At 52.1% G+C, this 26376-nt stretch overlaps 1 protein-coding gene across 2 annotated transcripts; it reads right to left on the bottom strand.

The window, feature by feature from the left end:
- Nucleotides 1-14485: 14485 nt before the first annotated feature.
- Nucleotides 14486-25834, bottom strand: CFAP107 (cilia and flagella associated protein 107). Of its 2 annotated transcripts, XM_012930005.3 has the most exons (4): nucleotides 25342-25809; nucleotides 17764-17877; nucleotides 15687-15864; nucleotides 14486-14785 (listed from the first exon to the last, which is right to left on the bottom strand). In XM_012930005.3, the coding sequence occupies exons 1-4, from the start codon at nucleotides 25450-25452 to the stop codon at nucleotides 14604-14606; spliced, it is 585 nt and encodes a 194-aa protein (XP_012785459.3). In that variant the 5' UTR covers nucleotides 25453-25809; the 3' UTR covers nucleotides 14486-14603. The 2 variants fall into 2 exon arrangements, with proteins under 2 accessions (XP_012785459.3, XP_058516764.1); XM_058660781.1 differs by lacking the exon at nucleotides 17764-17877 and having other exon boundaries at nucleotides 25342-25834.
- Between the last annotated feature and the right edge of the window lie 542 nt (nucleotides 25835-26376).

The raw sequence follows: 26376 nt of genomic DNA, 5'->3' as shown, positions 1-26376 counted from the left end.
GAAGAAGCTCCTTGGTCCTGGTTTCGAATTGGCTCAGCTCCAACCGTTGCAGTCACTTGGGGAGTGAATGATCAGATGGAAGATCTTCCTCTTTGTCTCTCTTCCTCTCTGTGTATCTGACTTTGTACTAAAAATTAACAGATAAATCTTAAAAAAAAAAAAGAGGCAGCATTCCCGGGCCCAGTGCGGTAGCCGAGTGGTTAAGTCCTTCCCTTGCACATACTGGGAACCCATATAGGGGATCTTATATGGTTCTGATCCTGGCAGCTCCACTTCCCATCCAGTTCGCTGCTTGTGGCCTGGGAAAGCAGTCGAAGATGGCCCAAAGCCTTGGGACCCTGCACCTATGTGGGAGATCTGGAGGAAGCTGCTGGCTCCTGGCTTTGAATTGGCTCAGCTCCAGCAGTTACGGTCACTTGGGGAGTAAATCATCAGACAGATCTTCCTCTCTGTATATGACTTTGCAGTAAAAATGAAAAATAAATAAAAAACAAAGAAATACATGTGTGCACACATAGAGCCTTCTGGAACAGAGGCACTACACAACAAACACAGAGCAGTCATGCGCACCCAGTACCTGTCAGCCATTCACATAGTCCAGGAGGGAAAAGCCTCGCAGCTGAATTCACAAACACCAGCTCCACCCTCCGTGAAGCGGGGAGAATCCTCAGGGATTCGATCCTCTGAAGCCAGCATCATTCTGAAGCCACACCCAGACAAGGACACAGCAAAGTGGCAACCACACAGCCACAGCTCCAACTGCTCAGATGGCAACAGTTCGACAGACGGCCACAGAAGCGCATCCGAGATCCACAACGGGGCTTATCCCCGGGATGCAAGGTGGGCTGAGCACGGGCCAGCCGGTCAACGGATGCAGGAAACACCTGTGCGGGAATCCAACTTCCTGACAACAGCGCAAGAAAGCTCTTCCAGACAGGAAAGGAAGACACGGGATCCTCCCCACTCACAGCCAGGTCTCACAGAAAGACTGTGACTTCAGGGAGGCCCAAGGATGGGCCTTGACACGGATGAAGAAGCTAAGGAAGAGACCCAGAAGGCAGACACGACAGCCACTAAGCCACCTGCGACAGGTAGAGTGGGTTCAGCTGCTGCCTGTGATGCAGGCATCTGAATGTTCTCCACACAGACGTGACATGATTGATGACTGCACACAGGCAGGGACACGCCACACCACAGCCCGGAAGCAGGATTATTAGCACGGGTCAGCTAAGGCACCTCCAGTGCATGCACCTCTGCACCCACAAGGGAGACCTGGAAGGAACTGCTGGCTTCCCCCGGCCCAGTCCTAGCTGTTCCTGCTGCTCAGGAGTGAAGCAGCAGATGCAAGATCTTTGTGTAATTTTACCTTTCAAGTAAATTAAGATAAAAAAATACATTACAATGAGCTTCAATTTAAAAAAAATGTTATTTTTATAATTTGAAAAAGCAACAAGAATCTTGAACAATTATTTCTTCACAAGGCTGAATGACAGAGGGAGGCAGGCACAGCGAAAGATTGGCCATCCGCTGGTTCCTTCTAGAAACGTCTGGAAGGGCCAGAGCCAGGAACTCCATCTTGGGCTCCCACAGAAGTTGCAGGGTGGGTCCTAGTGGCTAAAGGCCTCGCTTGCATGCGCTGGGATCCCATATGGGCGCCAGTTCTAATCCCAGTGGCCCTGGGACAGCAGTGGAGGACGGCCCAGAGCCTGGGGACCCTGCACCCCTGTGGGCAGCCCCGGCAGCTGCGGCCACTTGGGGAGTCTCAGTCTCCTCCTGTCTGTATTATCTGACTTTCCAATAAAAATATTTAAATCTTAAAAAATGGCAGGTCTCCGGCATATTTGAAGCACCACTGCCTGGCTCCGTCCTCAAGAACCAAAACCAGAAGCTGAGTCGGAGGTGCAGCGGCCGGGTCCCCGCCTCGGCACCCTGTCCCCTAGAGAAGAAAACTCAGACAGCCGAGGCCGGCGTCCTGAGCGGCCCAGAGGGAGCTAGTGGCACAGCCTGCCCTTCGTGCGCCCGCGCCGTTCGGGGAGCGACCCAGCAGATGCGCCATTCGCCGCCTCGGCCGCTCGCTCTCCTCGCGGCAACTCTGCCTGCCGCAGAAATAACTGAAACACTGGAAGAGCGAAGAGAAGCTGAGGGGAATACGAAAAAGGAAGGCGTTGCATTCGGGGGGAACTCGGCAGAGCGGGGCTTACCTGAGGCGGCCGCGAGCGCCGTGCGCTGCCTGAGGGCCGGCCGCGCGCAGCTCCGCGGGACGACGGGCGCGAGCACGCCGCCTATGCCTGCAGCCTCGGCGTCTGACCACGCCCACCTCCCCCGGGCAGCACCCAATCAGGAGGCAGGAACGGCCTCTCCCCCGGAAACCCCGCCCCCTTCGCGCGGATTGGCTGGTTGGCTTCCTCAGATCCAGTGGTTCAGACCAAGCTTCACGGCCTAGAAGGGCGGGAAGCACGTTCGTGTTTCCCGCCGCCCCGTCGCTGAGGGGCTTTCGACTGTGAAAAAGGGTCCAAAGGGCTCCAGACGTTTAGAAACAACAGATCGGCCCGGCGGCGTGGCCTAGCGGCTAAAGTCCACGCCTTGAACACGCCGGGATCCCATATAGTCACCGGTTCTAATCCCGGCAGCTCCACTTCCCATCCAGCTCCCTGCTTGTGGCCTGGGAAAGCAGTCGAGGATGGCCCAAAGCCTTAGGACCTGCACCTGCGTGGGAGACCTGGAGGAAGCTCCTGGCTCCTGGCTCCGGATCAGCGAAGCTCCAGCCATTAGCGGTCACTTGGTGAGTGAATCATCAGACGAAGATCTTCTCTGTCTTGTCATCTGACTTTGCAATAAAAAAATAAATTAATTAAAATAATGAGATCTGGGGTCTGCATTGTCGCACAGTGCATTAAGCCTCTGCCTGCAATTCAACATCCCGTATGCATCCTGATCCCAGATGCTCTGCTTCTAATCCAGCTCCCTGCTAATGCACATGAACATGGTGGGAAGCTTGGGTGGAGGTCTCGGCTCCTGCTTCGGCTTGGTCCAACCCTGGCGGTCTGGGGATGCAGAGAGCAGCTTAACCCGCATACCATAATGCTAGTTCCCTGTGGGCTATTTTTCAAGTGGGTTTTGATAATTAACATTTCCTCAACAGCATCATGAAGTTAATTAACAGATACATACAGAGAGGAGGAAAGGCGGAGAGGAAGATATCTGTCCATTCATTCCCCAAGTAACCTCAATGGCCGGTGCTGTGCCAATCTGAAGCCAGGAGCCAGGAATTTCTTCCAGAATTTCTTTCAGGTCTCCCACGTGGGTGCAGGGTCCCAAGGTTTTAGGCTGTCCTCGACTGCTTTCCCAGGCCACAGGCAGGGAGCTAGATGGGAAGTGGAGCTGCCGGGATTAGAACCGGCGCCCATATGGGATCCCGGCGTGTTCAAGGCAAGGGCTTTAGCCACTAGGCCATGGTGCCGGGCCTTCTCACTGTCTAAATGTGTCCTTAACCTAAAAATTTCACTTTCTCAGCTCGCACCGTTGTGTCTGGTCTCCTCCACCTTCATTGACCCCAGGACTTGACCCTGGACTTGACCCTGGACTTGACCCTGGACTTGTCTCACCACTTTCCCTGCAGCATGGACAGAAAAGCCCCTTCTGGACGCACTGCCTGCCCCGCAGCTCCTCGGGCGCAGTCCGTTTGAGAGTTGTCTTACGTAAATCAAAGCTTGTTCATCTCCTTTTCATATCAAGTACAATGCACACAAAGCAACATCTTTTCCTCCACAAAATTTAGAAATTATCCCATGATACTCCACAGTGTTTGTGAGAAGTGAATTAAAAGATAATTTTAGTGCCAAAAATCTTAGGATTCATGGATACGTTTTCCATAGTAGGAACTTTTTGAATATTTAGGGAGGCTGGTGCAGTGACATTGCAGGTTAACACTCCACGTATGGCATCGGTATGGGATACCAGTTTGAGTCCCAGCTGCTCCGCTTCCAAATTCAGCTCCCTGCTGCTGACTTGGGAAAACAGCTGAAGACCCAAGTCCTTTGGACCCTGCACACACATGGGAGACCGGGAAGGAGCTACGGGCTCCTGGCTCTGGCTCCTGGTTTAGCACTGGCTCAACTCCATCACTGTGGGAATGAACCAGCGAATGGAGTTCTCTGTGTCTGCTTCTGTCTCTGCTTTCACATAGAAACAAATAAATCTTTAATCTTTTTTAATTTACTAAAACAACAGCACATTTTTTGTACTAAAATAAACCTTTTCTCCATGTCCACACTTTTTTTTCTTTTTTTGTTTTAAATATTTATTTTTATTATTGGAAAGGCAGATATTCAGAGAGAAGGAAAGACAGGAAGATCTTCCATCCGATGATTCACTCCCCAGGTGATTACAACAGACTTAGCTGCGCAGATCCGAAGCCAGGAGGCAGCAGCAGAAGCTCTTCTGAGTCTCCCACGTGGGTGCAGGGTCCCAAGCCCTTGGGCTGTCCTCGCCAGCTTTCCCAGACCACAAGCAGGGAGCTGGATGGGAAGTGGGGCCACCGGGGTTAGAACCAGCACCCATATGGGATCCCAGCACATGCAAGGCGAGGACTTTAGCCGCTAGGCTTTCGTGCTGGGCCCCCACAGTCTAATTTGACCCTTGTGCTTCCCCCATCCCAGAATCCGGGAGGTCCAAGGTCAGGGGCCCTGAAGTGTCTTGCCTTTGTCCCCAGCTCACTCCGCGCCTCTGCCTCAGGGTGCTCCCCATCCCCACCTGCCTCTGCATTCCTGCCCCTCGGCCAGCCTTTGTTCTAGGTACCCTGAGCAAAGATAGCACCCTGTCCTCAGTGCTATCCCTGCTTGCTCAGTAACTCCTTCAAACAGGAGAGAAGAACCGCAGGAGGATGGAGGGGGTCCAGGAGGCTGATGGCAAGTTGGGTGAAGGTCAAGTTTATTTTAATGATAAAAAGTTCTAATCAATGCATACTAAGAATCTTCAAAATAGTCATAGAAAAATGCATATTATCAAAAGTTCCATATTTTTATACAACAATAAGCTTACCTTTTCATTCTCTTTTCCACACACTTTTTGTTTTTCTTTTTGGTCATTTTGTTGTTATTTTTTATAAAAGATTTATTTATTTTATTGGAAAGGCAGATGTACAGAGAGGAGGAGAGACAGAGAGGAAGATTTTTTTTTTTTAAAGATTTTATTATTATTGGAAAGCCAGATATACAGAGGAGGAGAGACAGAGAGGAAGATCTTCCATCTGATGATCCACTCCCCAAGTGAGCCGCAACGGGCCGGTGCGCGCCGATCCGAAGCCGGAAACCAGGAACCTCCTCCAGGTCTCCCACGCAGGTGCAGGGTCCCAAAGCTTTGGGCCGTCCTTGACTGCTTTCCCAGGCCACAAGCAGAGAGCTGGATGGGAAGTGGAGCTGCCGGGATTAGAACCGGCGCCCATATGGGATCCCGGGGCGTGTTCAAGGCGAGGACTTTAGCTGCTAGGCCACGCCACTAGGCCCCAGAGAGGAAGATCTTGCATCCGTTGATTAACTCCCCGATCCGAAGCCAGGAGCCAGGAACTTCCTTCTGGGTCTCCCACACGGGTACAGGGTCCCAAGGTTTTGGGTAGTGCTCTACTGCTTTCCCAGGTCACAGGCAGGGAGCTGGAAGTGAAGTGGAGCTGCTGGGATTAGATCCTATATGGGATCTCGGCATGTTCAAGGCGAGGACCTTAACCATTACGCCATCACACCGGGCCCATTTTGTTGTTATTTCTTTGAGTGGTAGAGAGAGAGAGACCCCATCTGTTGGTGAGACCATCCAGGCCTGCTGAGGTCTTGGCCACACCTTCAGGTGGGCAGCACCAGCATTGCCCACCCATTTTCTAACTAATTAAGAGACCACCAATGGGGAACATCTTACTGTAGGTTCTCCGCCCAACATGGAAGGGTCAGGAAAGGCTTAAAACCCCAAGACCCTTCCTCCAACCTTTGGTGTCTCTCCGTCTTTCGAGAGGCACCCCACCTCCCGGTTTTCTTCCCGGAGGAGCATCCCCTTCCCTCCCTTCCCTGCTCCCCTGGTCCCTTTGCAAACACACTTATCTGTCAGCAACAGATTCCCGGCTTTTTATTTCTATACGAAACTGAGGAAAGGACCCAACATGCATTTGTGGTAACACTGGTTGACCCCCCCTCCAAACATCCGAGGCTGGGTTAGGCCTTGGTGGGGCCAGGTACTGCACAGGGGACAGCCTCCTCCTGCCCACTCTCCCCGGGCCTCGGCCTTGGCCCTCCACCACTCCCCCTCCTCCTGGGCTCAGTTTACCCTAACCCAGCTGCTCCCAAGGTCCAGGCTTCCAGGGCAACTGCACAGCCACCACCTCCTGCCCTGCAACCCCCAGGCAGCCTTGGTGGGCATTGCCCCTGCTCTGACTCTGCAACAGCTTCTCTGAGCCCTTGAGTCCCTGCTCCATTCTCTTGCCCTAAACCCAGCAGCCCCAGGCACAGGTGGCAGCCTGAAGGGGGCTGCTCTCAGGGCTGGTCTGGGGCGGGTGAAGTGTCCACACCCAGCAGCCCCATCCCCCAGGGGCTGGAGACTCCGCCCTTGCAGCCCTGCCTTGGAACTCTGCACAGCTTGGGGCTCCAATTATAGCTTCCACTCTCGCTGTTGCTCAGGGCTGCCAAAGCTTTAGGAAATTCTCCTGCTGCTCCTAAAATGCAATGAATAAGAAAGGCCACAACCTCCGAGAGAACTCAAATTGGACAAAAATTTAAAAATAATAAGATCTCTGGGCCTGATGCAATAGCCTAGTGGCTAAATCCTTACCTTGTATCCGCTGGGATCCCATGTGGGCCCCGGTTTGTGTCCCAGTTGCTCCACTTCCCATCCAGCTCCCTGCTTGTGGTCTGGGAAAAGCAGTAGAGGACGGCCCAAAGTCTTGGGACCCTGCACCTGTGTCTGAGACCCAGAAGAAAACTCCTGTCTCCTGGCTTTGGATCAGCTCAGCTCCAGCCATGGCAGTCACCTGGGGAGTGAAACAACATGAATGAGGCTTCTCCCCGCCCCTGGGGTAGCCAGGTGCTCCTGGCCCGAGGCCGTCGCCCTCTGTGCCTCAGGGTCTCTGTCTTTGGAGGCCCAGGCTTCCCTCTGTTTTTCTCACCAGAGCCACGGACCATCTTGCACAACAAACAGCCACACAGCGAGAGGGGCTGCAAGTCCTCCCACTTAGGACCTCACTATGTCCTCCACGCAGGCATCCAGGCTCAGCTGGGCAGGGTCCTCTGCTCAGGGTTTCCCTGAGTCGAAATGAACACACACACATTGGCCCAGCAGCGTTGTCATTCGGAGATTCTGCTGGGGGCTTTTGTGCTTCCCAGCAGGCAGCAGGTGCACTTACTCGTTACCACAGCAACACCATTACCACTGAGGGCTGTGGAGCATAATCTGCAATTCCAGGTCCCCCTTGGCCATGCAGCCACCTGGCTCTGCATCCCTGTTGGAGACAGCATGGCTGTTGTTTTGGCAGCTTTGCATTACGAAGAACCTGGTGGTGACAGACTTCCCGTGATCCTGCCATGCCTCACTGGTTAGGGGCACATCAGAGGCCCCAGCTGCCCTGGAGCGGGAGCTAGGGCGCGTTCTCCAAGTCTACGACCAGGGGAGCTTTTCCTTGTCTCATCAGATCTGTAGGGGGAAAGCCCTGTAGGACTTTATAGGAGAAAACTCAAGTAGGAGAAACAGGAGACTTGGGGACCCTTTGTTGGCAGCCCCCGCCCCCTCAAGCCATCTCAGTTCCTGGTCGGTTTAGCCAGGGGTCACTGCTCTGTCCAGACCCAGCGCTTCCCACCCCTCTGCCCGGTCCTGATCCTGAGTCCTGCTCCGTATTCCTGCCTCCAGTGGGGGTGTTCACCACGACCAGCGCCTCTGCCCCTCCACCAAGGCACGTCCGCTTTACATCTGCTCACTCAGGGCTGGCTTCCCCACCTTCAGCCCAGCCACAGAAGGACGCATGTGTCCACACGAGAACCAGTGGAGCCAGACCACAAGGAGACTGCAGAAGCAAAAGCACTGGCTCATTCACTTCCGCATGATTTAGAGTCAGATTTTGTGCTGTGTGGATTTTGCTCAATGACAAAAGCCCAGCAGGAGACAACGCTGTGGCACCTTGGGTTAAGCCACCACCTGTGATGCCAGCATTCCATATTGGAGTGCTGGGGATCCAGGTTCCAGCTGCTCTGCTTTGACCGAGCTTAAGGCATCTGAGGGAGCAGAAGGAGACAACTCAGGGTCTTGGGCCTCTGCAATCCACAGGGGAGACCCGGAAGGAGTTCCTGACTCCTGCCTCAGCCAGGCCCAGCCATGACCAGGGAGATGGCTTGGGGAGTGAGGCAGTGGAGGGAAGCTCTCTTTCTATCAGGCTGGCTCTCCCTCTCTGTGTCACACTGCCAGATAGATAGATAGATAGATAGATAGATAGATAGATAGATAGATAGATATTTTGTTTTAAATACAAATTGTGCCTGACCAACGGACACATGTGGTATGAGTCCACTGGTGTGAGGTGTCCACAGGCAGCCAATGTGGGCAGAGCAAGTAGCTTCACGGTTCCCAGGATGAACAGGGTGAGGGAGAAACAAAGAACGGAGAAGGATCTCGAGTGAGGATAGCCTTTCCTCCACAGTGATGGCAGGGTTCCAAGGCTGCCCCTGGAGGTGATCTGCCTGGAAGCCGCCGGAAGGCAGCCTCGACATGGCTGGATCGTATGGCCTATGTCCATAGCTGAGATCACACTTTATAGTAAATGCACTTTGCTTAAGTTTTGAAAGATAACTTGATAAAAAAAAAAAAAAAGATTGACATGTGGAGGCTTAAGCATTGCTATGTGTAATTAAATGAATAACTACAAGGCCACCGTGTTTCCCTGTGAATTCAAGTGGTAAATAGCAATAGACGTCATTCACGGAGGCCAAGTCTCTCTGGGGAATTCAGCCCATATGAAGGGCATAAAATGCCCCCAAGACCCAAAAGTTCAGGCCCCACTGAGCCACCAAGGAGGCTCACCAACAGCAGGGGCCATGCTTCCCCTCCCACCTCACTGACCAGGAGCTTGCACACGGCACACAGCCATGCTCCCTCTTCCTCCTCACCTGGCAGTCTTAACTTCCGCGCGGCTAAATCAATAGTAAGTGTTGGTATTCAGTTTGGCCTTCTCCATGGCTGACACTGCCTCTTTCATTTCCTCTTCTATCCTTTTTTTAAGGATTTATTTTATTTTTATTGCAAAGTCAGATACACAGAGAGGAGGAGAGACAGAGAGGAAGATCTTACATCTGATGATTCACCTCCCAAGTGACTGCAACAGCTGGAGCTGAGCCAATCCAGAGCCAGGAGCCAGGAACCTCCTCCAGGTCTCCCACAATGGTGCAGGGTCCAAAGGCTTTGGGCCGTCCTCAGCTGCCTTCCCAGGCCACAAGCAGGGAGCTGGATGGGAAGTGGAGCTGCTGGGATTAGAACCGGCGCCCATATGGGATTGCGGCGCATTTAGCCGCTAGGCCACGGTGCCAAGCCCTTTTTCTTTCTTTCTTTCTTTCTTTTTTTCTTTTTTTCTTCCTTCCTTCCTTCCTTCCTTTCTTTTTTCTTTCTTTCTCTTTCTTTCTTTCTTTCTTTCAATGATTTAGATATTTTTATGGGAAAGACAGATTTACAGAAAGAAGGAGAGACAGAGAGGAGGAGAGACAGAAAGATCTTCCATCCACTGGTTCCCTCCCCAAATGGCCACAATAGTCAGGGCTGTGCTGATCCAAAGCTGGGAGCTTCCTCCGGGCATTCCCGGGGCTGCAAGGTCCCAAGACTTGGACCTTCCTGTGTTGCTTTCCCAAGCTGTAAACAGGGAACTGGATCAGAAGTGGAGCAGCCAGGACATGAATGGGAGCCCATATGGGATACTGGCACCATAGATAGAGACTTAGCTTGCTACGTGATAATGCTGCCCCCGCTCTCAGATTGGTTTCTGGTCAGCTCTATGTCCACAGCCCGAGCTGACGCATGCCCAGTCAGATGGCCGCTATTGGGCTGCCCTCTCTTTCTGAGCGCACATTCCCAGGGCTCCACCTGCTCTGCAGTTCCTACCAGGCCTCCCCACGCCCACGGCAAAGCCTCCAGTCTTCTCACTCTGATCTGGTCCTCATGGCCCCATACCTTGTTCACTTCCTTGGAGACATCTTGCGCCAGACCACCAGTGGGCAATGTGGGCCCAGCGGTCATAGTTGGGGAGGATTTCTCCAGGCAGGCAGTGAGTGGGCAGAGCTGTGAGGCTGGCGAGGAGCAGCAGGGGCAGGGGCATGCTGAGAGATGGCTAGCAGGTGCAGGCAGGCTGAGGCAGGACCTGAGGTCTGTTTCCCAGCTCCCCGGGGTTGCTGGGGGTTGGGGGGGCGGGCTTTGCAAAGAAGCAGTGTGTGCTGCTCCTGGCGGAAGGTCCTGGGCCTGGCCGAGAACAACTTGGCAAGATGGCCCGGGCAGTGTGCCCTAGCTTAAAGTTTGGTCCCAGGACAAGAAGTAAATTCTGCTCCCTGGCAATTTCTGCAGACGGAAACCCTGGGAAGAGGTGAGAATTTGGGGGCCTGGGTTCCCAGGCTGCACAAGCAGCCAGGTCTACCTGCATCAGGAGCAGTGGGAGTTCAAGTTGGAGAGAAAACAGAATCCAGAGGTGTCCCTTGTCTTAGATAAAGAAGGCCCAAAAAAGAGACACCCAACAAGGCCGTGTCGCGTTGCTTCGTGCCCGAGATCACCAGACGCTGGCATCTACAGATTTGCTGTCAGACCACACTTCAAGAACGCAAACAGGACATTACCGGAGGGAAATGTAACTTTAGCTATTTTCACATCGACTTTCAAGCAGGTGCCTGTCACAGAAATGCCCCAAATTTAGGCCCCACTGGTTGCCAGGGGGCAGGCTGGTGCCAGAATGCCACCAGCTTGCCTGGGAAGGAACTGTCTAGTGTCGGTTCTGCAGTCAACCCGGCCTTGTGATAACATCCTGGAGCCAGAGTCCCTGTTGAGGCTGTTCACTCCTGTCTTCTCGCTGCAGACTCTGTTGTTCTGAAGAAATTGGTACAAATAAAATACAAACAGAGCCATCTGCTGGTGGAGAGGTTCCCAAAGTGTGGTCCCCAGAACATCTTCTAGCGGGGATATTGAGAAAGGCAGCTTGCCCAACCAGAGACCAATAGATGTTGAAGCTCACAGGTTTGGGGCCCAGTGACCTGAAGTCCAGCAAGGACCCTGGGTAGGAGAAAAGCCCCAGAGGGATGATCTGACCTGGTCAACTGCAGCTCCCGTGGTGTGCACCCCACTTGGTGGGTCTGTTGCTGTGTTGGACTTCTGGGCACTTGATTTTCTGGCTCTAGAACTTAAGGTCACTTTTCCAAATTGTGTGTGTGTGTGTGGCCCATGGGTGCTGACCAGCGTGGGCAGCCACAGGCTTTGGGCTTCGCTCAAGGCCCCTCTCTGGGACCATCCCAGCTGCATGGAAGGGACAAGGTGTGTTGGAGAGGTGTGAGATGAGCCAAGTCACAGCTCTTGTCCCCAGAGCTGTCCCCCTCCTCACCACCAGGACCTTGGGGTGGGGTTGGAGTTCCGGACTTAGCCAGGGCACCCAACATGTCAGGAGGGGCCTTGGGAGAACAGAGAATGACAAACCACTACCCTGGCATTAGAGATGGGGTCAGGCTGAGAGCTGCAGGTGTTCCCTGGAAGCTGGAAGAGACACCCACAAGGCCTTCCCAGGCCCTGTGGGGGGAGCGCAGCCCTGGCAACCCACCGTGGGCTGTGCCCTGTGGAACCATAGGGCCTTGGGCTTGTGCTATTTGTCACCCCACTGACCAGACACTAGCACACCACCCTCCTGGGCAGCTAGCCTCCTGCTGAGCACCTGTCCAACCCAGCCTATACCCAAGCCACCCTCTCCCTGCCCCTCGTTCTTTCATCTGACTGATCCCACTCCCCTTGCTGAGCATCTTGGCCTAAATGTCCCCCGCCCTGCCTCAGCTAGATCGGGTCTCCCTTCTCCCCGGTCTCCCAGAGCACTCTGGCACAATAGCCTCCCATCCCTTGATGCTTCTATTTGTCACTTGCTCATTTAATAAGCATCTGTTGAGCCCCTGGTGTGTGCCAGGCCCCACCTGCCATCAGACAGTCAGAGGAGAAGGCTGGAGGGAGCACGAGCCGGGAGCCAGCAGGTGTGCTGTGCAATGATCGGGGCTGATGTACTAGCATTTTTGGGCGGGGGAAGAAGCAGGTTTGCACAGGACTGAGCATGCGCACGGGTGGCCACATTCCCTGGGTTCAGATGGCACCTCTGTTTCCGTGGCTGTGGGGCCAGCCCCATTGTCTTGACTTGCCAGTTCCTGTTCTGTGAAAGAGACAGAACACTCACAACCTTAACCTGCGGGTACCCACCTTCGGCCATGGTGGTGCCGATTCAGTGAGGTGACAGGTGTCCTGCAGCCCCCACCCCCTGCATGGGGCCCTGGCACACTCACCACTCCACCTGCAGCCAGTTCTGAACTTGAAGCTTTCTCTTAACTTTTTGTTGTTGAGGGAGGAATCATTTGCTAGAGTTGCAAAAATGATGCCCAGATTGTAAGGAAGGGGCCAGTTTTAATTTGTTGTTTTATCTCTCTCTCTCTAAATCCACCTTTCATATAATGAAATAAATCAGTATCTTCCATCTACTGGGTCACTCTCCAAATGGCCACAACAGTGGAGCTGGGCTGAGTCCAAAGCCAGGAGCCAGGAGCTTCATCCGGCTGTCTCATGTGGGTACTCAAGCACTTGGGTCATTTTCAGCTGCTTCCCCAGGAACATTAGCAGGGGGCTGGATTGGGAGTGGAGCAGTCAGGACTGGAACAGGTGCCCATATGAGATGCCAGCATCAAAGGCGTTGGCTTAGCCTACTACATCGCAATGCCAATCCAAGAACAGATTTATGAAAGAACTGGTCTATCCGTTGGTGGAGCTTGTCAGATGGGTGGGCAGAACCACAGAGTCACATGGACAACACTGGACCAAACGGGCTCAGGTCCTAGAGATGGAGGTGCAGGGAGGGGCCTTTCTCTGGGAAGGCAGCAGAAGAACTCAGGTCATTTGGGGCTGAGTCCAGAATGGGGACCACTAGAGTTCTGCCACGGACCTGGATGCCTAGGGGCCAGGACCCAGACACAGAGGTCCACCTCCGAGCAGGGGTTTATGGACAGATTCAAAGGGGAGAACAAGTGTAGTGTGTGTGGCACAGCAGTGTGAAGCCACCACTTGCGACCTCAACACTCCATATTGGAGCGTGGGTTCAAGTCCTGGCTGCTCTGCTTCAGACTCAGCTTCTTGCTAATGAGCCGGGGAAGGCAGCAGGTGCTGGTGGCTCAAGTATTGGGCCCCCTGCTTCCACGTGGGAGACTTGGCTCTCTGCTCTCAGCCTGGCTCAGCCTTGGCTGCTGCAACCCTTTAGGAAATGAAGCAGCTGGTGGAAGCCCTCTCTCTTATCTCGGTCTCTCGCTCTGTCATTTTCCTTTTCTAATAAATACAGTGCATCTTTGCAAAGGAGATTTTTTTTTTTTTTTGCTTGAAAGTCAGAGTTACAAAGAGAAAAGGAGAGAGATATATTCCATCTGCTGCTTCATTCCCCAAATGGCCACAGTGGCTGGAGCTGAGCTAGTCCAAAGCCAGGACCCTGGAGCCTCTTCCAGCTCCCACACGTGCAGGAGTCCAAGGCCCCGGGCTGTGTTTTTGCTGCTTTCCCAGGCTAAAAGCAGGGAGATGGACTGGAAGTGGAACAGAGACCATATGGGATGCTGGCACAGCAGGAAGAGACTTAGCTCACTATACCACAGTACCAGCCCCATGAAATGCAATTTTTTTTTTTTAAAGATTAGGACTCAATGAGTGGAGTAGAGGGAGGCTCCGAGGGGAGCACAAAGAGGCCACAGGCCACACTCTGAGTCAATCATAGCTAAACACCAAGTGTTCACCAGGCAGAGAGAGACAGCGCTGGGGACGCTAACTCCTGAGCAGCCACCAGTCGGAGTTATAGGGGATGCCCTCCCAGGACGAGGGCTGGTGAGTTCCTCTGGCAGAAGAGCCACCCTCACTCCCCAGCCACTCACTGGAACAGCTCAGAGATGGGGTGGGGAGGATGACTCCCCAGCAGGGGTCAAAGGGCTTCCTCCCTGCCTGACACCTGCAGGCGCTGTTACTCTCTTCAACAACCACCTCAGGGATTTTAGAGCCCGGGGAGTTGTCAAAAAGGGCCTTAAAGGCACATCCATGCCTCCCACTGGGCCAGGGGGCTCCTTGGTGGCACCTGCAGGGTGGCGAGCACAGGCAGGAGTGGAGTCACGTGCCTCAGTCTCCCCTCCTAGGAAACCAGGAGGTGGAACTTAGCTAAGGGCCCTTCTGGCTTCCTCCTGCAGCGCCCGTCCGTCCTCCGCACCACCAGGTGGCGCTGCTGTCGCGTCAAAGAGCTTTAATTGGGTGGACAAGACAGGAGCACACAGCGCACCTGTTGCTGGGGAACCCCTTCCCCGGCCGGCCTGGGTCTCTGCGTGCCTCAGGCTGGGGGACACTTCTCACAACTGTGGGATGGGGTGCAGGCGTGGGGGAGGGACGGGGATGGCATGCTCCCGCCTGGACAGGGCGCACAGCGGCGGCCTGGGGTAGGACGAGGTATAGACGCTCTCCCTCGGGCCAGCCTTGGGCGCCAGCCAGCTCTGCTTCAGCCGCTCCAAGAGGCCATAGTTGGTGGGCGGGGCTGCAAGGAAAGCGGGGCCTGCGTAAACAGGGATGCTGGGGGTCCTGGGTTTTCCTGCGCTGTCAGGGACTGCGGAGGGCTGGGCACCAAAGGGAATCGATGGCCTTGCAGGGGAGTGAGTGTTTAGCTGACCCGGCCAGTAGTGGGTGTGAGGTGAGTCCCATGACGTGGTGGGTGGTCTGTGGGTGCTGGATAAATGTCCCACCCTAGCAGTGTGTGCTGTGTCAGTGTCCCAGGTCACCTGCGCAGGGGCAGCGTCTGGCACGATGATGAAGTCACCACTTGGGACGCCATGGAATCCCATATCAAAGAACCTGTCTTGATTCCTGACTGCCCTGTCCCCCCATTGGGCTTCCTGCCAATGTGCACCCCAACAGGAAGACAGGCCCCTCCTTGGTTCCGCTCCATGCTGGCCTTACCCCTTGCCTTTCCCTTCCCTGGCATGCGCTCCCCATACCCGCAGCTGCCCAACGCAACTTCAGCCTCTAGAAAGACCATGCCCCTTCACCCCAAGGGGTCGCCAGTGAGCTGCAGGAGGGTCTCACACATCCCACTCGTCGTCCACATCAGCCCCCAGGGAGCAAGCCTTCCAAGATGTCCCTAGGCACTTCCGCCCCAGAACTGTGCCTGGGAAATAACCATTCCACCAGCAGGGTGCAGTGACATTGTCCCTGTCACTCGTGCTGTGGGTAAGGTGTGCAGGCGTGGGCCTCCCTACACAGGAGGAGACAGGTGGCAGCCCTGGGACCGGCAGGCAGAGCGGAGGGGAGGTGGGACCAAGGCTCATGTTCCTGACAAGCTGACCCCGCTGCTGTGCTCTGCTGGGACCAGGCGCCCTGAGGGACCTGTGAGGGTCCCCCTGCAGAGGTGACTTGGAGGCTCAGCCCCCGGGTTCAGGTACCGAGAAGGGGGAAGTCGGCCTTCTCCGGCAGCCACAGCAGCTTCTGGGTGCTCCAGGTACGCAGCGGAGGCAGGCCGGGGTTGTAGTTGTGCCGGTTGTAGTGGTCGTCATAGGTGCTGATAAGGTAGCGGTGCTGGGGCTCCTGGTGGTGGGTGATCAGGTGTTTGTACGGGAGCCCCTGGAAGGACAGACATAGGGGCATGTCACCAAGCAAAGCCGGGCGCATCCCAGCCGGCACAGGCAACGCTCTGGGAGCGCCTCTGGCCCCAGCCGAGGCCATGCAGTGGCCACCAGAATACCTCTCCGGATGGGGGGAGAGTTTGAGCTGCCCTGCTGTGTATCCTCATGAAATCCCACCCCAGAAGTGGCCTCAAGCCCACGCCTTTGGCAAGGCTGGTGGGAGGGTGGTGCCCAGCCTGGCACTGGTGCCTAGTTGCTATGCAAGAGCTGACACCACATCATAAAATCACTCTCCTTGGTGAAGGGTTCATGGCTTCCTCAACAGGAGTTGCCGCCATCCCCTGGCTCTGGGGTGTTGGCCTGAATTGGTGATTTTTGCTAAGAACATTTTTTTATCCTGGGTTCCCCTGCTGGAGGCCATGCCCACCCTGGAGCGAACACAAGGTTGGCCTCGGCTGTGGTCTGTGGCTTCCGGCTGCCCACAGGGATTTTACTCCCATAAAACAGTTAGATCATAATGCAGAAGGAGCCCTGGGGGATGGACAGGGACGCAGGGCAGGATTCCCAGCATCTGCATGGCCAGGTGCCCACGGTGTGTCCCAGGGACTTGGCTTTCCCATCAATGCCGAGCCCAGGAGGACAGGAGGAGGGAAGGCCAAGGGGGGATTTTCTGGTTCTCTCTCACGGTTCCCAGTGCGGCTGTCTTGATTGATGGCACACCTGTGAAGGCCAGTGCTTCGAAGGGGCAGCCAGGCCAGGCAGGGCCACACGGGGGAGCACCAGGTCTGCAGGAGGCCCAGGACCCAGGACTTTCCTGAGCTCAGCACAGGAAGGGATGGGACAGGTCGGGTGGCCTGCGGGAGCAGGTGAGGCCTGGACGCTGCGATCCCTGCAGGCTCTGGCGTCTGGCTGCCTGATGCCTGGCCCTGGGAGGAACTGGGGCAGAGGACATGCAAGGCTGTTGTGGGAGAGGTGGGTAAAGGCAGCAGCCAGAATGTGTGAGGGCTCTGGAGTATGTCAGTGGAAGGCGGACACTCAAGCAAGTTGCTTACTATGTCCATGGGCGTCCTAACCCTGCAATGCCAACGGTTCATGCCCTGCCTGGGGGACCAGCACAGGTGGGGAGCAATGGAGAGAGGTTGTCCTTGATTAATGTGGAGAGCAGGTGCCCAAGAAGGGAGAGGAGTCAGGTGGGCTGTGCCAGGAGCACAGGGCGACAGGGAGCAGGCGAAAACCCCACTGGTGTCCAGGCTGCCTGGGCCCCAGTGCACACAGATGGGCAGAAAGGAATGCACCTGTGTAATGGCCTGGGAGTGTGGGTGTGTTTGTACTCACCAGGCTGGGGGTTAAACTGTTAGGCAGAGCTGTGAGGGGTTCAGAGGTCAGGAGACCTGGCGAGGGTCTCACCCTGCAACCTGCTGGAGCACAGAGTATAGATTCTGACTGATTTGTGTCTTAGTGTGTACTAATGGTGGCGGGCAGCTGCTTCCAAACCTCCACAAGCTCTGAAGCTGCAGGACTGGCCTGGGAGCATCTGCTGGCCCAGGGCTGCCAGCATGTAGCATGGTCTAGACACACCAGTGTGGCCCAGGGCTGCCAGTGTGGCCCAGGGCCTCCAGCATAGCACAGGGCTGCCTGCATGGTCTTAATGGTGACAGGCAGCTGCTCTTGAAACTCGACGTTGTCTGAGGCTGCTGGACTGACATCAGCTAGTCCAGGGCTGCCAGCACAGAGCCAAAAATCCACTGCTGTTTCTTACTGCCACGGGTCCCAGACAGCAGATCAACAGACAACTCCAGCAAGCGAAGGCAACCTCAAGTTGTATTTGCAGAGCTGTCCCCTTTGGGTCCCTTGTTGAGACGCGGCCCAAGTGGGGGACCCCCGTTCACTCTCTCACCTCAATTCTCCTCTTCCCATACCACCTGGAGATCAGGTCCGGCTGGTGGCCCAGGATGGGGACGTAATCTTTTCTGTAGAGGCTCTGAAGCGTCGTCTCGGTGGCCCTGGTGAACTGGGGGAGACTAGACACTGGAGAAGACCCTTGAGCTGCCTTCTGGGCCCCCCACCCCCTTGCTGGGCCACTGGCAGACGGTCAGAGGGTAAGTGTGGGACAAGCCACCTGCACCCAGCTGGTCTGCATGCCCCTCCCCAGGCCACCAGCTCCCCTGCTGGCTTCTGCCCCCACCTGCCTCCTTCCTCACCCCCTCTCACGTCCTCCACTTCCCCATTCCCTTCCTCCCTAGGTCTTGCCTCTTTATTGCTCACGCTCTCTCTTTCACATTATATTATGTTCCTCACTGATTCTCTTAAAAGGTATTACAGCAAGATGGGCACAACCTACAGCTTGCCATTCCAGCCACTGCTAGCGTACACTTCAGTGGCTTTGCTAACCTTCGCATGACAGCAGGCACTTTGGCCATTCTGCTTTCTCCCACTACCTATGGCTTGGCCTGGTATAGCTACCTAGTCAATGCAAGCACATGGTATATGTCTGACTGATTTTGCTCAGCATAATGTCTCAGAGATCCATCCACATTGTCACACTTGGAAAGTCAAATTTACAGAGAAGGAAAGACAGAAAGATCCTCCCTTGGCTAGTTCACTACCTAATTAGCTGCGATGGCCAGAGCTGTGCCATTCTGAAGCCAGGAGCCAGGAGCTTCTTCTGGATCTCCCACATGAGTGGAGGGTCCCAAGGCTTTGGGTCATTCTCTACTGCTTTCCCAGGCCACAAGCAGGGAGCAGGATGGGAAGTGGAGCAACTGGGAGCACTCCTGTGAGATCCCAGTGCTTGCAAGGTGAGCATTTAGCCCTTGAGTCATTATGCCAGGCCCATATTTCTATTTACTTACTTACCTATATACTTACTTTAAAAAGTCTTCCATTCAGTGTTTCACTTTCCAAGTGGCCACAACAGCTGGGTCTGGGCCAGGCTGAAGACGAGCCAGGAACCCCATCTGAGTCTCCCACATGGGTTCCCTGGGCCATCTTCCGATGCCTTTCTAGGTGCATCAGTGGGGAGCTGGATCCGATGCAAGAGAGCCGGGACTCAGACCCGTGCTGTATGTGACGTGGGATGCCAGCAGCATGGGGTGCTGTCTTAAGCAACTGCACCACAACACCAGCCCATCGTTTCCACCTCAGTGAATCCAATTTATCTGGTTTTCTTTTGTTGCTTTTACTTTTGGTGACATAGCCAAGAAATTGTTGCCATCCCTAGTAATTTGAAAGTTTTCCCTTGTTTTTTTTTTTTTTAGAGTTTTGCAGCCATAACTTTTTAAAAATTTTATTTATTTTTATTGGAAAGTCAGATATACAGAGAGGATGAAAGAGAAAGGAAGATCCTCCGCCCATTGATTCACTCCCCAAGCGGCCACAATGGCCAGAGTTGAGCTGATCCAAAGCCAGGAGCCTCTTCCGAGTCTCCCATGTGCATGCAGGATCCCAAGGCTTTGGATCGTCCTCGACTGCTTTCCCAGGCCACAAGCAGGGAGCTGGGTGGGAAGTGGGGCTGTGAGGATTAGAACCAGTGCCCATGTGGGATCCTGGCATGTGCAAGGCAAGGACTCTAGCTGCTAGGCTACTGCACCGGGCCCAGTCCTAGCTTTTATATCTAGATATTTGACCCTTTGGGGTTAATTTTGCCTATGGCTTATGTAAGTGTCTGCCTTCTTCCTATTGTGTGTGACTATCCAATTTTCCCAGCACACCCACTGAGAAACCAGCTGCTTCCCGCTGGCTAGTCTTGACGCCCGTGTTGAACATCATTTAATTGTGTGTATTACTCTTTTGTTCTATTTATGAATTGTCTTTGTGTCAACATCACAATGTCTTGATTGCTGTTGATCTGTAGTAATTTTGTAAATCAGGAAATGAGGGTTTTCCTATTTGTTCTTTTTCGAGATTGTTTTGACTGGTGGAGGATCATCTGAATTTCAGGATGGAATTTCCCCATTTCCGAAAAAAGTTTTTAGAACGCTGAATCTGTAGATAACTTAGCATACCGTTGACATAGTATTCCATCCATGAACGTGGGATGGCATTTCAAAACTTTACTATCTTCAATGTTTTTTGATCTGTGTTTTTGTTTCCAGTGTTTAAGCTTTTTTTTTTTTGTCTCTTCAATGAAGTCTGTTCTTTGTTCTTTATATTTTATTGTCAGTAGGATTGCTCATTGTTCATGTACAAAAATATAAATGATTTCTGTGCAGAAATTTGTTCTCGAAGCTTTGCTGAATTCATTCATTAGCTCTGAGAGTTTCTATGTGTGGTGGGGGGAGAGAGAGAGAGAGGGAGAGCAAGATCTTGAATTTTACGGTTGAAACCATGTCCTCTTCCTTTTCTGTTTGGATGCCTTTTGTTCCTTCCTGTTTGCTCTGGCCGGAGCCTCCAGCACCGGCACGCCCACAGGCAGCACGCCCACAGGCAGCACGCCCATCCCTGAGTTGGACAGAAGTGGCAAGGGAGCGTCTTGGTCTTCCAGACTTCGGGGAAAAACTCCCAACTTTAACGGTGCCGTAAATGTTTATACGTTACTGTATCTTCTTGGTGAATGGACCCTTTATCATATTTTATGTCCTTTGTCTCACAGCAGATTCTAGTTTAAACTCCATCTTTTTTGCTCGAAGTAAAGCCATTTCTGCTCCCTCTTGGATATTACTGTTTGCATGGAATAGTTTTTCATCCTTTCACTTTCAACCCCTGTGTGTCTTTAAAGCTCAAGTCAATCCCTTGTGGACAGTGTATGCTTGGATCTTTTTTTTTTCTTAAAATGATTTATTTTTATTGCAAAGACATATTTACAGAGAAAAGGAGAGACAAAAAAAATTTTTTTTTCCTCTGCTGACTCACTCTCCAAATGGCTGCAATGGCTGGAGCTGAGCTGATCCGAAGCTAGGAGTTTCTTCTGTCTCCCATAAAGGTGCAGGGTCCCAAGGCTTTGGGCTGTCCTCTGCTGCTCTCCCAGGCCACAGGCAGGGAGCTGGATGGGAAGTGGAGCAGCTGGGATACAAACCAGTGCCTATATGGGATCCCGGTGGATACAAGGCGAAGATTTAGCCATTGAGCCATAATGCTGGGTCCTGATCCTGTTTCTTTCTTTCTTTCTTTCTTTTTGTAAGATTTATTTATTACATTGCAAAGTTAGATATACAGAGAGGAGGAGAGACAGAGAGGAAGATCTTCCATCTGTTGATTCATTCCCCAGGTGACTGCAACAATTGGCACTGCGTCAATCCAAAGCCAGGAGCACAGAGCCACTTCCAGGTCTCCCACAAGGGTGCAGGATCCCAAGACTTTGAGCCATCCTCAACTGCTTTCCCTGGCCACAGAGAGTTGGCTGGGAAGTGGGGCTGCCAGGATTAGAACTGGTGCCCAAATGGGATCCTGGCGCATGCAAGGTGAGGACTTTAACTACAAGTCTACCGTGCTGGGCCCAGCCTGATCCTATTTGTTAAAGTTTCTGGTAAGCTATGTCTTCCGGCTGGGACATTTAATCATTTTACATTTAAAGTAATTATGAATAGAGATGAGCTTATTTCACCATCTTACTATTTGCTTTGTATATGTCTTAGTTTTCTGTCTCTTATTTCCTCTCTTACTGTCTATCTTTATGCTTAGTTAATGTTTTATGTAGACAAACATTTTAATTTCGTTTTCTGTATAGTCTGTAGACATTTCTTTGTGGTTACTCTGAGGATTACAAGAAAGCCTTAAGCTATAGCAATCTGTCTTAAATGGATGCCAACAAATCACACACAAAATTCTATACCTTCATAAGTCTGCCTCCCCGACTTTATGTTCTTAATGTGAAAAATCACATATTTACATATAGGGGACATTGACACAGATTTAGAGATTTGTATGTGTATTTTTTTTAAATATGTAGAAAATAAAGAATGAAATCACAAACCAAAACTGTCATAACAGCAGATTTTACGCTTGTCCGTGTGTTTATCTCTGTCAAGGAATGTAATATATTTCACGTGGTTTTAATGATTAACATTTTATTTCTACTTGAACAAGGGCAGCATTCCTTCTGGGCAGTTGCACCGGTAATGAGCCCTCCCAGCTCCTGTTTACCTGGAAAGATGTTTTCTCCCCCACTTTTAAAGAACAGTAGGATATAGAATCCTCAGTTGGCTATTTTTCTTCACTGAATACTTTAAATATATCATCCCACTGCCTGCAGGGCCCATTGATGATCTTACTGCGGACACCCCATACCTGACAAGCTGCTCTAAGATTCTTTTCTGGGGGCAGGCCTGTGCTGTGGTACAAGCACATTAAGCCACCACCCTACATCACTGGCATTCCATTAAGAATGCAGGTTTGAGCCCCAGCTGCGCCACTTCTGGTCCATTTCCCTGCTATGCCCCTGGGAGGGTAGCAGAAGAAGGGCCCTGATGGAATTTCTGGCCTGGCCCAGCCCCAGGCAATTGTAGCCACTTGGGGAGCAAGCCAGAAGATGAAAGATCTCTTTCTTTGTCTCTATATATGTGTGTGCAAACAAGTAAAATAAATTTTTTTTTTTAGATTTATTTTATTTTTACTACAAAGTCAGATATACTGAGAGGAGGAGAGACAGAGAGAAAGTGGAGCTGCCGGGATTAGAACCAGCGGCCATATGGGATCAAGGCGAGGACCTTAGCCACCAGGCCACGCTGACAAGCCCAAAAATAAATATTTTTTAAAAAAATATTCTCTTGGGCCCGGCAGCATGGCCTAGTGGCTAAAGTCCTCTACTTGAACGTGCAGGGATCCCATATGGGCGCCGGTTCTAATCCTGGCAGCTCCACTTCCCATCCAGCTCTCTGCTTGTGGCCTGGGATAGCAATGGAGGACAGCCCAATGCATTGGGACCCTGCACCCATGTGGGAGACCTGGAAGAGGTTCCTGGCCCTGGCTTTGGATCGGCATAGCACTGGCCGTTGCACTCACTTGGGGAGTGAATCAATGAGCGGGAGCTCTTCCTCTCTCTTTCATGCTCTCTGTATATCTGACTTTCCGATAAAAAAAATATTCTCTTATGTTTATTTTTTATTTGATTATAATATATGTCAAAGTGGGTCTCTGGCGTTACCCTACTTGGAAATCATTGAGCTTCTTGGATTTGCAGATCAATGAATTTGCTCAAGTTTGCGGAATTTTGGATCATTATTTTTCAGATTATCTGCTTGAATGTTTCTCTTTTCTCCTTGTGTAGTTCCATTAATGCATATATCAATCCCCCCAATAATGCCCCAGAAGTTTTTCAGGCTTTGCTTACTCTTCATCCTGCTTAGGTTTTCATTCTGCCTGATTCTGCAATTGAACCCCACTATTGAAACTTCCAATTAAGTTAATATAATTTTACCTTTAATATTCCTGCATGGAATATTGTTCTATTATTTTTATGTATTTTTTTTTTTAGATTTAGTTGTTTTTAATGGGAAAGTCAGATTTACAGAGAGAAAGAGCGACAGAGAGAAAGAGCTTCCATCCACTGGTTCACTCCACAATTGGCTGCAAAGGCTGGAGCTGAACCAAATCGAAGCCAAGAGCCAGGAGCTTCTTTCATGTCTTCCACTTGGGTGCAGGGTTCCAAGGCTGTCTCAGGCTATAAGCAGGGAGTTGGATGGGAAGTGGAGCAGCCAGGACATCAGCCGGCATCCATATGGGATCCCGGCACATGCAAGGCGAGTATTCAACCACTGAGCCATCGTGCTGGGCCCTTTTCAAAATTTCAATCTTTTCATATTCTCATTGTCTTTTTTATTTGTTGCAGTTCTTTGCTTGGATTTTTCTTGAGGCACTCTGTGTATATTTAAGGACTTTATTTTTGTTTTCTTCATGGAAAGTTTCTAATACTCTATTTCCTTCCTTTGAATGGACTATGCTTTTCTACATCTTTGTAAGCCTGACAGATTTTTGCAGAAAAATGAGCATTTGAGAAAACAGCCAGCTTTCCTGGGTTTTGAAGGTTTAAGGCACTCACAGCCTTTTCTGGGCATATATCCTGCCTGGCCTACATGTGCCTTTTCTGATTCCCCCATAAACATGGTTACTTTAAAAAAAAAAAAAAAGATTTATTTTTTTACAAAGTCAAATATACAGAGAGGAGGAGAGATAGAGAGGAACATCTTCCATCTGATGATTCACTCCCCAAGTGACCGCAACAGCTGAAGTTGAGCCAATCTGGAGCCAGGAGCCAGGAACTTCCTCCAGGTCTCCCATGCGGGTGCAGGATCCCAAGGCTTTGGGCCGTCCTCGACTGCTTTCCCAGGCCACAAGCAGGGAGCTGGATGGGAAGTGGAGCTGCCAGGATTAGAACCGGCGCCCATATGGGATCCCGGCACGTTCAAGGCGAGGACTATAGCCACTAGGCCATGCCGCCGGGCCCCTATGGTTACTTTTTAATGTCATGATTTTTTAGAGTCTTACCCTCTTTGCTCATCCCCCAAGAAGACATGAGGGTGTCTAGATGTCTCTGAAAGATTTGAAGTGGCTCAGCTTTGCTGGCCCAATTTCAAGCACAAAGGATAAATTTGCCATTCTTTCATTTTGGAATAACTCAGAATGCCAGCTCTGTTCTGAGGAGCAAAATTGATCCATTGAGTAAGGAAATGTAATTTGAATTCACAACTCTTGCTTGTGTCAGGGCAGGGGAAGGAAGCATAAAGGCACATCAACAGGCAATTTGTTTCGTTTTGAAAGTAAGCGTCAGGGCCCAGCGTGATAGAGTAGCAACTAAAGACCTTACCATGAACACGCCAGGATCCCATATGGTTGCTGGTTCTAATCCCGGCAGCCCCGCTTCCCAGCCAACTCCCTGCCTGTGGACTAGGAAAGTAGCTGAGGATGGCTCAAAGTCTTGGGACCCTCACCCATGTGGCAGACCCAGAGGAAGCTCCTGGTTCCTGGCTTCTGGCTTTGGATTGACGCAGTGCCAATTGTTGCAGTCACCTGGGAAATGAATCAACAGATGGAAGATCTTCCTCTCTGTCTCTCCTCCTGTCTGTATATCTAACTTTCCAATGTAATAAATAAATCTTTTTTTACAATATGTAAGTAAGCATCAAAATACACAAGCAGGCAAGATTGCCTAACAGGTGCCGAAGAGCATCCTAGGACATCAATGAAAACAATGTCGAACCTGGCTCGGTGGGTACCACACTCTGGGAAGGGCTAAACCAGGGAGAGCAGGTGTACATCAGCTCAAGGTGCAGAGGAACGGGGGACTAAGAAGATCCAACTGCCTCGGCTTTCCTGAAAGCCAGTCTGACCCTCTGTGATGTTTCCATTCCGTAACGGGGATCTTGATGATTGGTTTTAAGTAGCCGCCTAATGCCCCCTATGTAAAGCGCAAGGACCTCAGTGCCCTGTTCTCAGGAAGCAGCCATCTGCTGCCCTTGGCTTAAAAGCAATAATGGACTTGACTCTGCCTCTGCCTGTCGGCCACCTCTGAGTCCTCTGCCCAGCCCCTCTGCCTCCTTACCTTCTTCCTCTCTTCCACCCAGTTTCCGGTGAGCACTCTGGTCGAATACTTGGCTTCAATCTGCCAGCTTGGAGTAGAGAATGACTGTGGACTTACTGCCGTCCAGAACATGCTGAGACTCTGGCCCAGGTGTCGTTGACTACTGGCCCAGTGTGTGGTTTCCGGGAGCAGGAGACGTTAGGAGTTGTTGAGTCGAAGATGCCTTGTCTTGCTGCTCAGCTGCCTTCTTGCGTGAGCAGTGGATGACGCCTGCTGGCTTCAGGGGATCCACGGGCCCTGAGAGTCCACTCTCAGCCCCCAGGGAGCAGAGCCAGGATCTTGGATTCTCTACTGTTGACTGTCTCCATGGTGACAGACTCTGGGAATAAATACTCTAGGTGACAGGGTGGCTGATTCTGCAGGAGTGAAGTCGAAGCCACCACCACAGGAGCGATCACAGAAGGACTTGAGTCCTGCGTTGTTGCCCAGGAAGGATGTTGTCCCTGCTGATGTTTACGATGAAGTGAGTTTGGTTCTACTGTGTAGCAAGCTCTGATCAGATGTGCCAGGCCCATGCTAAGACATACACTTGGATTCACTCTCTCAGTCATCACAGCACCGGAGCAGGTGTCATTATTGTACCCATCTTACAGAGGTAGGTACTGCAGAAGAGATTAAATAGGTGCCAAAATAACACGGCTACCAGATAAGAGAATTGGATTTAAGCCCACTCTGATTCAGCCCTAAACCATGGGCTCCCAATACTGCCCATCTGCCACTTGGCCTAAGGGACTGTCAGAAGAGTTGTGACTTTAAAAAAAAAAATGAGGACTTACTTATTTGCTTGAAGGGCAGAGTTACAGAGAAAGATCTTCTGGCTCACTCCCCAGATAAACTACAAAGGCCCAGGGCTGGGTGAGGCCAAAATCAGGAGCCTAGAACTCCAGACAAGTCTCCTACATGGGTGGCAGTGGCCCAGGCACTCGGGCCACCTTCTGCTGCTTTCCCAGTGCGTCAGCAGAGGGCTGTATCTGACCAGCACTCACGTGGGCTGCC

This window comes from Ochotona princeps, chromosome 2, assembly GCF_030435755.1.
Source record: "Ochotona princeps isolate mOchPri1 chromosome 2, mOchPri1.hap1, whole genome shotgun sequence".
Classification (NCBI taxonomy): Eukaryota; Metazoa; Chordata; class Mammalia; order Lagomorpha; family Ochotonidae; genus Ochotona; species Ochotona princeps.
This window is presented reverse-complemented; position numbering and strand designations above follow the sequence as displayed.

What these genes read in the sequence shown, in the direction of transcription:
- CFAP107 (XM_012930005.3), bottom strand. Translation starts at nt 25,452, where the DNA reads ATGTTCTGGACGGCAGTAAGTCCACAGTCATTCTCTACTCCAAGCTGG. An exon ending in GGGTGGAAGAGAGGAAGAAG is followed by an intron (nt 17,878 to 25,341) that starts GTAAGGAGGCAG and finishes AGTCTCCCCCAG; the next exon opens with TTCACCAGGGCCACCGAGAC. An exon ending in GGCCGACTTCCCCCTTCTCG is followed by an intron (nt 14,786 to 15,686) that starts GTACCTGAACCC and finishes CTTTCCTTGCAG; the next exon opens with CCCCGCCCACCAACTATGGC.